Source organism: Manacus vitellinus, unplaced genomic scaffold, assembly GCF_001715985.3.
Source record: "Manacus vitellinus isolate BGI_N305 unplaced genomic scaffold, ASM171598v3 scaffold_3_pilon, whole genome shotgun sequence".
Taxonomy (NCBI): Eukaryota; Metazoa; Chordata; class Aves; order Passeriformes; family Pipridae; genus Manacus; species Manacus vitellinus.
In genome coordinates this window covers 38,842,975-38,857,687 of record NW_021940535.1, presented here as the reverse complement: position 1 = coordinate 38,857,687, position 14,713 = coordinate 38,842,975, and the positions used below count along the sequence as shown (strand labels likewise).

At 36.0% G+C, this 14,713-nt stretch overlaps 1 protein-coding gene across 1 annotated transcript in view; it reads right to left on the bottom strand.

The window, feature by feature from the left end:
- The window catches only part of GPR158 (G protein-coupled receptor 158), a 182,146-nt gene that overhangs the window by 67,705 nt on the left and 99,728 nt on the right, over nt 1-14,713 (bottom strand). Inside the window, exon 7 of the mRNA XM_018075879.2 lies at nt 9,200-9,268. Coding sequence (XP_017931368.2) covers nt 9,200-9,268 — 69 coding nt within the window. The remainder of the gene's footprint in view (nt 1-9,199; nt 9,269-14,713) is intronic.

Here is a 14,713-nt window from a genome sequence, read left to right as displayed (position 1 = left end):
CATAAAGGCATAGAATCTCGAAATCAAAGTTTGTATAAAACTGCCTGTTGAAATTAGTGCTTTTTTATGTGGTCCTAATACACAGTTATATCCAAGAAATAGAAGGTTTATATCACATAGGAAAAAGCTGCTTTTTACAAAGACTAACTGCTTGCTCTAATGAACATTTTCTGTCGCATCCACAGTATTATTGCTACTTCTAAGAACAGAAATCTCATCTCTGCCTACTTGATGTGATGTATGTTTAGACCCAAGCACTAGTCTTTCAAGTCTCAGTTTCAGAAATGAATCTAGCTAGTTTCATAGCAAATTTTTTACCTGCTGGCCCCTACCACTTCAATTTTTTAACCCTGGCAAAATAAAATTTTGAGCATTTCTGTCAGATGACTCTACTATTATCAATAATAGAAGAAATACAGAATACCTCATACACTGCTACTTGTTCATGTGTTTTGATAATTTTATATTGCAACTCATGTCATATTTTAAACTTGTCTTTGCTCTCATAAGTATTTATATTACTTTTCCTAGTTTCTACAAGTAAACAGCTAATTTCTTATTTACATCAGGCAATAAGTGGTCTTGGCTTAACAGCATTGATTTAAATCCCATTGATCTCTAATCCCAGAGTTTAGGAATGAGAAGTTTAGAAGTGCTACACAGTAATGAAAACTTTGCACTATCACTAATATAATTCTGTAAGATTTTTCCAGTGCAAAAATTTCATTAGTTAACATATAATTTTCCCTGTAAACTGAAAACTGCTTAACTTCTAGCAGTTGTTATTGAAAACCATAAAGATATCATTGCCTGCATCTTCTAGGTACTCAGCATGCAGAATGACTGAATAAGGGCAGCCTCATCTCTGATGGATGAAATCTTCTTTCTTAAGGATCTCTTCCAAAAACATCAACTCTTCTCTTTCTCCATTGTAATGTATTGAATTCCTCATCTCTCCTAATCATTAACCATTAATCACCCTTCATGGTGCAACACTTAAACTCTTAAGTTGATGGTTAGGAAATACCTAATGCATTCATACATAAAAGAAGAGAGATCGAGAAAAAAAAACAAACGAGGAAAAAAAAGCATATTTCAGCTCCTGTATTATTCACAGTGAACAGGCTTTGAGATGGAGACTCTGTCTTTTCCTCTGTGTGGATGCAGAGTTCTCTGTCAAGTGACATGGAAATTGATAGGTAAAGTATCATGTTTTATCACTCAGCTGTACATTTTATACTGGTTTATGCCTTACCTTTAATATCTCAACTTCATATTCCAAGGCATGGTGAGTTATGATACTGCCACTATCCCTCTGACAGCACTGGTTTACAACTGCACTAAATTTCATATCAGAAACAGCATGGTAGTATCAGCTTATCTATTTCAAGTCTTCCTTAGGCTTGAACTGCTACTGCTTTCATTTTGCTTCAGATTCTTGTTGGGGCAGATCACAACAACAACACCTGAGTCTAAAAAGTTCAGGAAGACTTAAAAACAAGACACAGACCTTTCACTTGACTATAGTTGTTGCTCCTTGGGTCTCAGGTATGAAAGCATGAATAAACAACGGTGGAAGAATATGAACATGTCTCTAGCTTTCACTGAAACGCAATGGATAAGTGAAAAAGAATGACTGAAATGTATCTCCCATCAACATGCAGTCTCTCAGGTGCTAAACTGAGTGATAAAATGAGTGAAGGCAAATCACTGATAAAAGGCCTATGCCCTACTGAGAATATGTACATGACAACTACAACTTTTAATATTTTCCTTTTTGGCACAGTTCAATCCTGGCTCATCTATACTACCTAAACTTCTTGTCTCTTTAGTTTTACGGTTTAATAAAAATAGGGTATATCCTTTTTCATTATCTTTCCTGTAAAAGTTCCATCACATTTATATTTTGAACTAATACATGTGAGCGCCTTTTCTCATGTATTCATTTTTTTCATAAGCTGTTACATCACTACAGTAAAATTCAAACATATTCTAAAGCATCATGCCTATCAATTCAGTTCACTTGCCAAGTGATCAGTGTGGTCATCAAAACATGTTTGTCTGAGAAAATTAGTCCAATCCTTTCTAGCTTATTTGCTATTAAGATCCAACAAGAGTTATATAAAATAAAGTACATACTCATTCACTAAGACCTTTTTCCTGTTTTCTTACTCTAATTCAGCAGAAACAGTGAGGTCAAACAAGGACTTTCACTGATTTGATTTTTTTCAATCAGGTGTTCTTCTAATTCTTTGACTTGAAAGTGGCACTGCTGTGGTCTCCTGCTCAAGTATCTAATGGTTTAGCTTTAGAGAGCAGAGCAATGAGGATGAATTATTACAGCATGGTTTCAGGTTTAAGTAAGGAACATACCATGAGTATTTCCAGCACTATTTTCCTCCATATGAATGCTCCCACATTCTACCCTTTGATAACTTTTGTGTTTCAAAGCTTTCTATGATCAGAGAAGAGTTCCCACAATTTTATATTTCAAATGTAGCAGATTTTTAACTTGTGCATGTGTTATTGCCCATGCTATATCCAAAAAATTTTAAAACTCCTTGCTAAATATTGTGCATTGTTTTTCAGGACTGTGGTCTGGTTTTATAACACTATTTTGAAAAGAATATATTAATGTAGAGTTTCATCTATATATAAGTAAGTTTATTCATGCAAGTTATTTCAGTGGAATTATGAATAAAGAGGAAAGACCACAAGATTTTGCCCCGCTCCCCTCACCGCAGGATTAATTTCGCCGAATGAAGGGCTGGCAAGATCGTACCACACAAGTCCCTGCAAGCCAGCAGTGCAAGACAGTAATTTAAAATAAAAAGGTCAACAAAAACCCAGTGTGGCAGTTGGTTCAGGTCACTGGCTGCTGTCCTTTTCTCTCCAGCTCTCAAGTCCTGCACGCTTACATATACTTGGCTATTCACTGAACTTAGACTCTGACAAATGTGTCCTTCAAACTCAGTTCTCAAAAAAGCTTTCAGAGTAGCAAAAATAACACTAGCCTCCTACAACACTGTACTGTCCCTTTGTGGAAGGGGAAAACTGAGTTTTGTCATGGTATTGCAATTATTGTCTCAAGGATGAGCATGGGAGTCCAAGATGTGAAAGAATAGTAACATCAGTACCTGTATGTTCACTGATGTATCTTCAGCCTGTCATTTATAAATCCCACTATATGTTCCAGCAACATCACATATTTTATCACTATTCAAAGAAACTACAACTATGTGACTTTACTGTGTGCCTGTGCATTGCCTGGTTGGGGAGTCTCTATCCTTGCAGGTTTTTAAGACCTACTGGATAAAGCCCTTAGTAACCCTGTGTCCTGGTTCTGGCCAAGACAGGGTTAATTTTTTGCAGTAGCCAGGAGGGCATATTGGCCAGGAGGGGGAAGGGACTGTCTTCTGGGGAGAAGGAGTTCCTTCTGGTGGAGAAAATGTGGCAGGGGGAGCTGTTCAGTATTGTTTATTGTCATGAGGCCCTCATGAACATTTTTGCACATGAATCACTCTCTCTCTTTTGTACACTTTTGTTTTTAATATCATTGCTGTTAATGTTCATTTTCTTATTTCATTGCTCTTTCCAGTAAATTGTTCTTATCTCAACCCATAATCTTTGCCTTTTGTGCCTCCAGTTGGAGAGGGGGAAGGGGGAGTGGCATGTGGGGTTTTCATGGGAGTACTAAATTAGAGAATACGGTTCCTAAACCATGACACCTTGTCTTGTAGCAAGTCTTATAGCTGACTGTCCTTTGAGCAGGAAGTTGGACTAGAGGCCTCCTGAGGTCCCTTCCAGCTTAAGCTATCCTGGGAATACAGCACACAGACATACACAAACACAGAGAATATAAAAAAATACTCCTCACCAAATTCCATCTGCATGATCTCTTAGAATTTATGATGTCATAGCTCTACTAAGTTTCCAATACCCCAAATATTGGTCATATACACAGAGATATCAATATCTAATCAAGATCAGGAGACATATAGCTCTTGCTAATCACAGTTCTTAATGTGGATAATCATATATACAACAGTCTCTAGTTAATAGTAGCTAGTAGAATCTTTTAAGATAGCTATGTAGATTAGTGGTAACAGAACCATGAAAAACTACCACACTGTGTATCTTGTTTTACTGCCATTTCAAATATATTTATCTGAAAAGCAGAAAATATTCAGTGCTTACTCCCTATTAATAAAAACAGTCATAAACATTTTTCTTAGCACAGTTCAGGACAAGGACAGAAGTGTTTCCAGTACCTATGGGGTTTCTGTACTTCGTAGCACAAGCTTGTCATGCAGAGGCTACACCAGCTTACTTCTGGCTTTTGCATTCAAAGAAAGCTGGCTCTCCAAAAAACTCTATTGGTTTACCAGTTGCACATTAACTTCAAAAAGTCCAGTCATCTGACAAGGACACTGACCAAGGGAGACAAAGGATTGCATCATCTTCAGCCTGGTTCCCTTGCATCTCTGCTAAGACAATGTACATATAAAATCCTGGCAACACAGTATTTAAAATCTGCCTTTTCCATTGTCTGGACATCTAATCCACTACGATCCAAACAAAATGGAAAGACTCTTTTCTAGAGTACTAGGGAAATCTGTAGTGATTATCTCAGGCAGATATTTACATTGTGTCCTTGGACTTCAGTGACATGAACACCAAAGACAGGCATGTTCTTTATCCGAAACAACAACAGTAAAATGACAAGTGTTAATTCTAAAAGCTTTAAACACTATTTTGTGAGTAAAGAAGATGTAATTATATTCTGAAAAAGAATCAACCTAAAACATCTGGGGTATCAAAGCAGGCTTGCAGTGATAAATGTGTTGGAAAAAGCCAATCTTTCAGTTGACCTTAGTGCACATCAATGTGTATAGAATAAACAGTGACTGAGCTCTTGTAACACATCCCTTATAGGAATACTTGAGGGACAAATGCATAAAAGTATTTTGCACTGTTCCATTTTCACATTCATAAATGTCAAAACCAGAGCTTTCCAGTGACCTTGCTCTGCTCAGGACTATTACAACTAACGGAGCTACCACAGCCTCATCCTCCCAACCCTCATGGTTCACTTCTTCCATGCTAATTCACATACAGATCATTTGAGGGGAAAAAAACCCACATCCATATCTAAGCTCTACTCCTCCTCACTTTCTATCCCTTCTCATAACAGAAAAGGGTAGGTGATTCTAGCTCAGGCACGAAAGAGAAACTAAGACAGCCCCAGAAACACATCCTAACACCTAACACATGCAGCAAGATGTCTGAGCACAAAGCTTATTCGAGGATTCACTACTGAACTATTTCATGAGCATTAGGAAGTCCATGCTCTGCCATCCCACAGCTCCATTTCTCTAAAGTGGCAACCAGCCTTGCTATAACTTGCGGTTTGGAAAAACAAGGGAAAGCAGTAAAGAATTCAGATTCTTTAGCCAAAGGATGAGAAGACTGAAGGACCAAAATCCTAACAGTCTTTAAAAAGATACTCTGCAGCCTCCTAAACTAGTTCATCTTATGGTCTAACTGGCCTCACTGTTACAAGGTTCACCTCTGCTGTCTAACATAACTTTGACTTGCTGGAATCTAAACCTAGTACTTATCTGCTATATCAAGAATATGGAGAAGAAATTATTCCCTTTGTCTTTGCATCATCAGACTCACTAACTTTTCTCACTGGCTGTAGAAATTGTATCATAATATTCCATGGAGTTAATTTTGGACTTCCAGTTAACATAGACTAGCAGTATGGAAAATATTTAATATATCAGATAATCCTAGTTGCCTAGGGTAGAATTCATCACCATTTGAGGCAAGTACCTCAGGCTTCCTTTATAGTCCATGAAGTGCTGGCCACGATGCACCTCATCTTCAAGTCTAAAGTCATAAAAGGTCCATTTCCTCTTCAGGTGGGCATAGGGTAACTGTTTCAGCTATGGATACATATATAAGAAACACAGACTCACAGAATAATTTCCTTTGCAAGGGAGCTTCAGAGGTCATCTAGTCCAGTCTCCTGCTCAAAACAGGTCTAGTAGGTCAGGTTGCTCAGAGCTGGGCCCAGTCAAGTCATGATACCTCCAAGGATGGATATTTTACCAACTCTGAACAAACTGTTTCAGTATTTGACCACCCTCATAGTAAAAAAATGTTTCCTGATATCTAATCAATTTTCCTATTTTTCAACTTGTGCCTATTACAGATATGTAAAATCAGCTGAGATCTGACCCCTAATGCAATGAACAGGCTTTTCTCTTATAATATTGTGCTTGTGCTCACTTTTGTTGAAAGTCTTTGTAGCATGCAAAAGTTTTTAAACCTGTGTCAGTGAGTTCCAAGCATTAGGAAGACATGGAATTAGGAAAGGTGTAAAAGTTTCAATAGTTAATATTTCTGGAAAAGGAAAGTAAGCAGATACCAAGTACAGAAGTCAAGGGACTCATCCATAAAATGGTTGGGTTTTGTCTTTCTATTCAAAATCTAAGAACAAAGAAATATAAGCAAAATCAATTAGAAACCCTAGAGTTCATTTGGAGGACGTCCACTGATAATTGAAAAGACTAAGTAAAGGAATATTAGAGTTGTTACTGTGAGACTACAGAAAAAAAACAAAAAATGAGAGCTGCCCAGCCACTTCTGGGTAAAATCTATGCATTTGTAATAGACAAAGCTCATCTGCCTGCTTATAATTCAGGAAAGATCAGAGTGTTGTTATCAGTATAGAAGAATTTGAATAATAAATTTAGGTGGAAACCATCATTTGCACTTCCCATTTGGTTAGAAGGGCATTGTAACAGCTGTTTTTCTCACAAAAAGCAGCTGACTGGTGATATTATTTTTCAATTAATGATGTTACACTATGAATATATTACTGCATGTAGACATGCAAACAACAACAATTAGTGAAAGAAATTCAGCAATGTAACAAAGTAGGTTTTGGTTTCCATTTAATTAGAGGGTAGGAAAAGTCAGAGGTGCAGTAAACCCCTTTTGGACACAGTGAAATTTGTATGCTGAAGGCTCTCAAAACAATCCAAGACAGACTGAGTGAACAGATCTAGAAAAAGTGCGAATTTAGGAAAGTGTAGAAGAACAGAGAATAAAGATGCAAAGACTTGGAGCAGTGTTGAGAAAATCTAAGGGAATTTTGCTTTTTAAACAAGAATGTAATTTTGCATTGTATCTGTAAATGAATAGTGATTTCAGTTATTTAGAACTGAAATGCTGTCACTTTATGTCTTTACATCGTTACATGCACTAAGCCACACTCCATAATTATGCACTTGGTTGAGTGCAAAAGTAAAGCTTTTTGGTTTTACACTCCAAATCACAATAGAAGAGATGATACAAAAAGGAAAACAGCCTCATGTTAAAAGACAACATCCTTCTGTAGTGATGCTTGTGAACTCCATTCCATATATTAACTTGCATTTCACACTATCTGTGGAAAACATAGCCTAATTTGGGTCTATAAGAGGTGAGATCTGTATTAACTAGCCTTAAAACTCTAATGTACTACTCTTCCATAAAATGAGGACCAAATCAAATAGCTGAAACAACAACCTCTGAGTACATGTTACTAAGTCTTTAAACGTATCAGTAAGTCACAGAATATTCCCAATTCTTCTCAGAAACAAACAAAACCACCAAATAACAGGAAGGACTAAATAAGCAATGGATATGACCCAGGAAAAACAAGATCTGCTTTGCAGGTACGTGACTCATGACTAACATATAAAATTATAATATATGCTCTATGCCTTGCTATAAATGTGTGTGTGAATGTCAGCTGGTGCAAATGAGACTCTCCATTTAGACCTTGGCTTTCCTTTCTCAAGCCATTCTGCTCTGTTTTGTGCTCCTTTTCAAGACAATAAGCAGATGAGCACACTTAGATACTGTCCATGTAAAGCTAAATATCAAGAGTTCACATTCCAACACCTGAAGACTGAAGACAGACACCACCAAAAGACATTAGTCCTTTGTGAAATGGAATGCTTTATGCTATGAATTTCTGTAAATGCTTCTTTCACACCACCAGCTGAGAAAACAGTGCATGGGCTTTCTGTTCTGTTATCCAGAAGGAAACATGAAAGACACTCTGAAAATTCTGGGGAAATGTATTGTTGTAAAAAAACATTTGTGCAATATGGAAAAAACAAAAACTTTTACTTCCCTGACATCTGCAAAGTGAAAGATGAAAAAACACATAAAACTATCCTAGAAATGCACACACTTTTTCTTTAGAACTTGAGAGGCCCACACGATTGAAAAAACAATGTATAAAAATTCCATCAGGATTTGTGTTTCTTATAGTATTCTTCACACATTCTACTACAGTTTATTTGCTACTTTTTCTGCAACTACTAAAGAGTTTTGTTATCCAGCTCGTCTCTCACTACCTACATGTTGGTCTGTAAAAGCACAGAAGATTCTGACTACAGAGTAAAAGAGAACACAAACATATTTGAAAACAGCCCACAACTCCACCTTTGTTTCTCTCCTGACCTGCATGCTATCAACTTCTTTCAATCTATACTTTGATATCTTGCCTAATCTAGCCATTGTGTTGGGTTTATGTAACAATTAACAAACTCAGTTTTCCTAGGATTTTTGAAAAGAGAATGGTTCCACATTTCTATAAGTTTTGTAATGTATTTCTCACATGACTGTGAAAGTACTTTTTTTTCAACTTACAGCATAGAGATAATACCATCTAATTTTCCCAAATACATGGTGTTGCAGATGTCACATAGCCTTAAAAACATCAAAATATATGCCACTAATACACTGAAATAACTATCTTCCTCTGTACTACATTCCAGAAAAATACTTGGTGTAATCAGTGTCTTTCTTTTACACACCTTGCTGATTTTTCCCATAGCACAGATTAGAGAGCTGTCATCTCTAAAAAAAAAAAAAAATCAGCTTAGCCCAGAACACCTAAAAACTTCCAAGTCAAAATGGCTGGTAAGTTCACTAAATTGAAAACGGCGAATTATTACAAATATATTTGAATATATTTGAATGCTCTTAAGAATATTTACAGAACACAGCAAATTTTACCGTCAGATTAAAGTAATAATTAGTTTTGACATTTATATTCTCACCAAGTCACTCATGCAATGTTTTAAAATGTTGGCAGGGATATAATTTTTTTTAAAGTTATAGTTTGACTTACTGGAAAGTACAGAAGAAGTGATCCAAAAAGAATGGTTTCCAACAGCACCAGCCCTGAAGCCCTGATACTCTAGAAGACAAAAACCAACACAAAATATTAGAAAATTCTCTCTGTGTGACATTTCAACGCTAGTTTCTTTGCAGAAGGCACCTTCACTATTGTCAGTATAACACTTCCACAGTAAAGCTTATTAAAGCAGAATATTAAGCTGTCTGTCATACTGGCATGCTCTGCACTCTTTAATTCACAGGCCCATTAAAATGGTTGTGTTTTACAAAATCCAATTTAAAAAAAAAAATCACTCTTTCCTATGTCAAATACTATTCAACACACAATACCTGGATACAATTTGAAACTGCTAAATTTGCTCTCAAGTGTAAAGAATTATGGATCATGGGAATTACAGGTAAGAATTAACTGTGGAATTTGTTCTGCATTGTTTAAATTTCAAGAAGTCCTTTGAATATTTTTACTTATTTCACATTAAAGACTTGGCTTCTATAATATGTATGAATAATCTACCATTTTACTGAATGTAGTGTGCTCTTAGATTGAAAGTGCCTTTATTTTTTCTGACATTTTGTACAAAGATGTTAATTCGGATATTAATTTGTCAGGATTGTAAAAATACCATGCTATTTCCTTACTGATTCTAATGTAGTCTCTCCATCATGTTTTCTTACATCTTAAAATTAAACAAAAAAATCAATTCTTTTTCCTAACACAAAGTGTATTCAAACAAGTTTGATGATTTATGTAGAGTGCAACTGTGCCTTATCTTAGAGACAAAATGTCAGCACTGCTTCCCTCTTCTTTAACCATCTCCTTCCCCAGGGAGTTTCACACTTTGTGATGTCAAATTCCCAGCACAAAATTATAAAAACTATAAAAAGCATTATAGGACTGTGTCCACAAGATTCCTTTTGTGGCCCTGATTCTGCCATACGTGGAAGCTTCACTTGTTTTGATATAGTTTTCCTTCACAACATCTTTGTAAGATGACACTTTTCTCCCAGGAACCAATGCAGAGGGGTCTGCCCAACACCATACAAGACACTGGCAGAGGTCAGTGAACTCATCTCTCATGACTGAGCAATACTCAAACCACTGAAGAAACTCTTTTTTCTTATTTTATACAATGCATCTGTGTGTGATAGGATGGCCAACAAAGTGAAACAGACTTCATACAGGGAAGATGGAAATTATCTAAAACATCTGGTCTTCATATAGCTTCTGTGTGAACATCCTTTTCTAAACAAGTTTTCACATCCTGATCAGTCTTTACTTATCGAGTTTTTTTCTGGATGGCTTGATTGTAAGAGAACCTGCAGGGGCAAAGAACTTCAGCATTTACAGCTCTTCTTCCAAAACAAGTAATTAATCCATGATTTTCTTCTCACCTGTGTTCAGGGAGGGACCATTCTCTGTGAATTCTGTCTATGCACTTCTCCTTCCTGCCTTAAAAGAAATGTGGCTTACAAAGAAACACCGAAATTCAAAATGAGCTTGAATCCAAGTTTTGACTGTGTTTTTTGTCTCAGTCTTTGATACCAGGAAAATGGAGGTTTTAACCCAATGTTTAAAGATATCATAGCTCTTCTTAACAGGATTCCTCATTAAATGGAGTAGACATTCTAGTACATATGAATGCTATCCACAGCGATGAAGAAAAGCACAAAACTTCAAATAAGAAATAGTACAACCAACGAATTATTTTTGTGTAAGTGTAGAGAAGAAAAATAGTATGGAAATGGAAGTATGAAAATTCTCCCAATCTACATTTTTGAAACTGTTAATTTTTGCTACTGCAAAGAAAAAGAGATATTTTAATAACTGATTTTAAAGATACATGAATTCCATTTATCTTCCATAGTGACCACTATATTCCGAAAGGTAAAGTCCAGGAAGAAAAAACTCCATCCAGCACTGAAGCTTTAACAACAGGGAATAAGTAATGAGGAGAAAAACAAACTAAAACAAAATGTTTTAAATTTTATTAGATAAATGTATGGTATATTAGATAACTAGGTATTTCTAGCAGTCTCTGAGTAATAGCTTTTTGACCAAAAGCTAAATCTTCCACTGTACAGACTTTGCAAATATGGGCCCTCAGGCATGGCTGGGGGCAGCATCACAAATACATCTACGACACACAGAACAGTGAATATGCCCACATACCTCAAGAAAAAAGCCTTTGCTCTTTTAAGAAAATAAATGAAAGAATGATAAACCAAAGCCTAATGATAAACCAAAGTCTCCACCAGCGGGTGTCCACCAATACTGGCTGCACAAATAAAATTCTCTGACGGAAATCACAGAAATCAGGGCATTTTATGATACAGCCCTGAAATTTCATGTAATGGGATTTTCTTCAACTTGCATTTAATGTTTGCTCAATTTCTTCTTCTTTTCCTTAACAGCTGCCTGGTTTTTTGCATCTGCCTTGCTTGTTGGCATTTATTTTGGTTTTACTTATTTATTTCTCTGGTTGTTCATCTTGTGTACAGTTTGTTTATTGCCACTTTGCCTGTGTGCTCATTTCCCTTTCAGGGTTTTATTTCTATGTTTACTTTTTTGTGTCAGTAAAACTGTCCTTTCTGGATTTCCTAGTCACACTCAATGGTTACACATTGCTGACACTTCAGTGATACTGCACTTTATTTTGCTTCTAGTTTCATACTAACTTTCAAACTTAACTTAGCTACCTATACCATCTACTGATCTAGGCCTGTTTGTGAAGGACTGATTTATGCCTTAAGATTTGCTCAGTCTTCCATCTACTCATTCTATCTAGACCACATTAGTAGCCTTTGAGGTAAGCAGTCATTCCTTATCCTTCTGTCTTAGAAAGTAACACCATTTCTTGGGCGAATCATTAAGAAAGCCATTCATGCCCCTTGGGCACTGCTAAAGAGTCATAAATAAATACTTAACAATTATTTGCATGAGAGAAATTTAAAAAATAAGCTGTGTAAGTTGCATCAAGTAGAACAAAATAAAAAGCTGAAATTATGTATAAATATGCACAGAAGATACTGCATTTCAATTCTCTATGGTCCTAAGCAATCCAGGAAATACAGCAGCATTAATTACCACTGAATTCCTGAATGTCACCACACAAAGTCAGTGATATGAGTGTCAAAGTATTTTCAGAGTGGAGAAAAAAAAGAAGAAATTAAAACCCAAAATAAAATTAATGTAATCCTGTATCTCTTACATTGCATAATACCGAATTACTAGAACTAAAGACTTTTGGTATCAGTCCAGGAAGACTGCAGATTCCTCCAGGGCCACATGTCACTGTGTATTTTATGAGCATGATACCATGGAAACCTAGTGAGGGGAAAAGGTTGGCATATTTTGATTTGTTTTCACTTTTGTTAAACAGTTCTGCCACTTCTATAACATAAAGAATGACCAAAGAAGGCTGTGATTTAAAGAAAATTTCCTTTTGCAAAGATGGCTTCACCAGAATGTGAGCTTGTCGTACAGATAAATGAAGCATACAAGAAATTATTAGGGAAAAAAATGAGATAGAATTCTTCTTTGATCTCTACATTAAATACAACACATTCATATTTATTAAATTGTAAAGTGTATCTACCACTCAATGTACAACTGGAAAACACATATGGATACAAGACAGAATGGTAGAGAAGCAAGGAAAGACAGAGAACAGGCCCAAGTGTGCTCTGCTGTACTAAGCTGATGTATTTGAAGTGACTAGAAAAATTACTATGCAAAACTGTCTCAAAACAAGTGAAATGAAAAGGTTAGCTAAAGGTATGTGTAATGGTAACATGCTCGCTCTCCAGTGCTCCCAGGAGGACCTTTGTGACCCTTGTGGTGCAGATCCATTCTCCTCTACATGTGAGGACATGAGAGACGTGATGAGATGGACTATATTCCCAAATCTCTCCCTTCCCTGAAAACTCTTCCTGTTCAAATTCTTGTTTCCTGGTACAACTGGTCTTTAGTTCTACTAAACAACAGAGGTGAAAAGAGATTTTTGTCAAGTTGAAAATACGTGGTCTGAAGTGGAGCAGGCTGAAATGTTCTATTACCAGTTGCTTTTCTTATTAAAATACACCTTCCCAACAAACAAATTTTTTTCAGTATGACTGTATTTTTCCTTTGATTTTCATGTGCTGTTTTTCTAAAGCCCACTGAACCTTTTTCCTCTTTCTTATTCCATATATCTTTTCCCAACTACAAAAATACAGTTATCATTTTCAGTGAAAGAGTTGTGTGGAAAAACTGAAGTGCTAACTTTCAGGAATTTTATCTAACTTAAAATTTACTTTTAAGAAACAGAATACAGAGACCCTTCTTTCCGTCCATGAGGCTGAGCAACAGCAAGATGTTTGGCTCTTTGTCAAGAGACAAAAGTTGCCAGTTCCCAGACACTGATATTAAGAAGAGTAGAAAAGAGTGGAAATACATTTCATTGTGGTGGTTATCTTAATACTGCTCAGATCTGGAAGAGGATTACTGGGGACTAAAGAATGAGCACAAAAGCAACTGGAAGGAGTTCTTTGAACCCTCAGTGAGTACTATCATAATTTATTGATTTTCTTGATAATAAATTCAGAGACTGATTAGAACTGCTATCCAGGAAAAGGGAACTGTCAATTCCCATAACAAAGCTATGCTTTAATTTTATTTTTGTTGGTTAAGGAACAAAACTCAAGCAACTCATTCCCAGCTAACTGCAGGAAACACCCTTCACTTCAAGGGAGAAAGACATGGAGCTCTTTTGAAAATTGCACTGCAAAACAATAGAAGAGAAAATTGTGTGTCCTGTTCAACCTCTTGCCACACTGACAAACACTTTTAATGATAATTGTTCTATTTGAATAATATCTATTAATAGAATATGGATTGCAAACACAGAAGATTTCATAGCAAAGGCCAATTTTCCAAAGACAGGCCTACAGTTATGTGCTGCCACTTAAACTATATTGGCAAATTGTCCGAATTTTCTGGCATTTGCAGGTTTTGTGCAGTATTTCTAAACCAAATAAATATAATCCTCATGTTCTTTCATTTCCCCTTAAAGCCTTTGAAGAATACTTACATGAAGGTCATTTTATTTCTATTACTAGTTGAAGGTGAGCTCCAATAGAATACAATTATTAAATTTACTTTTTACTGTAAAAAAGTCAGGAAAAGCAAAGGCTATCAATCATAAATCAATTTCATTATAAGTGCACAAGATGTCAGGCATCCAGGATATCCCCATGTACTCTATTTTTCAATTCATATGGCCCTTGATCCTTTCTGTTATGAGAGTAATGAAATCTGTATGATATATCATGATGATAAGGTCTTCTGCATTTAGAAACACAGGTTCTGCTGCATCTAAGTTGCACTACACCACCTACAAAATAAATATTTGAGAAAACAGTATTTGTGAGTGAAGACTCTCACAATGAAAATAGTTAATGTCTCAGGGACATCTTTCCTTATAAAAGTGGGAATTCCTTGGGGACATGTTGCTTAGATGTGGTGAAG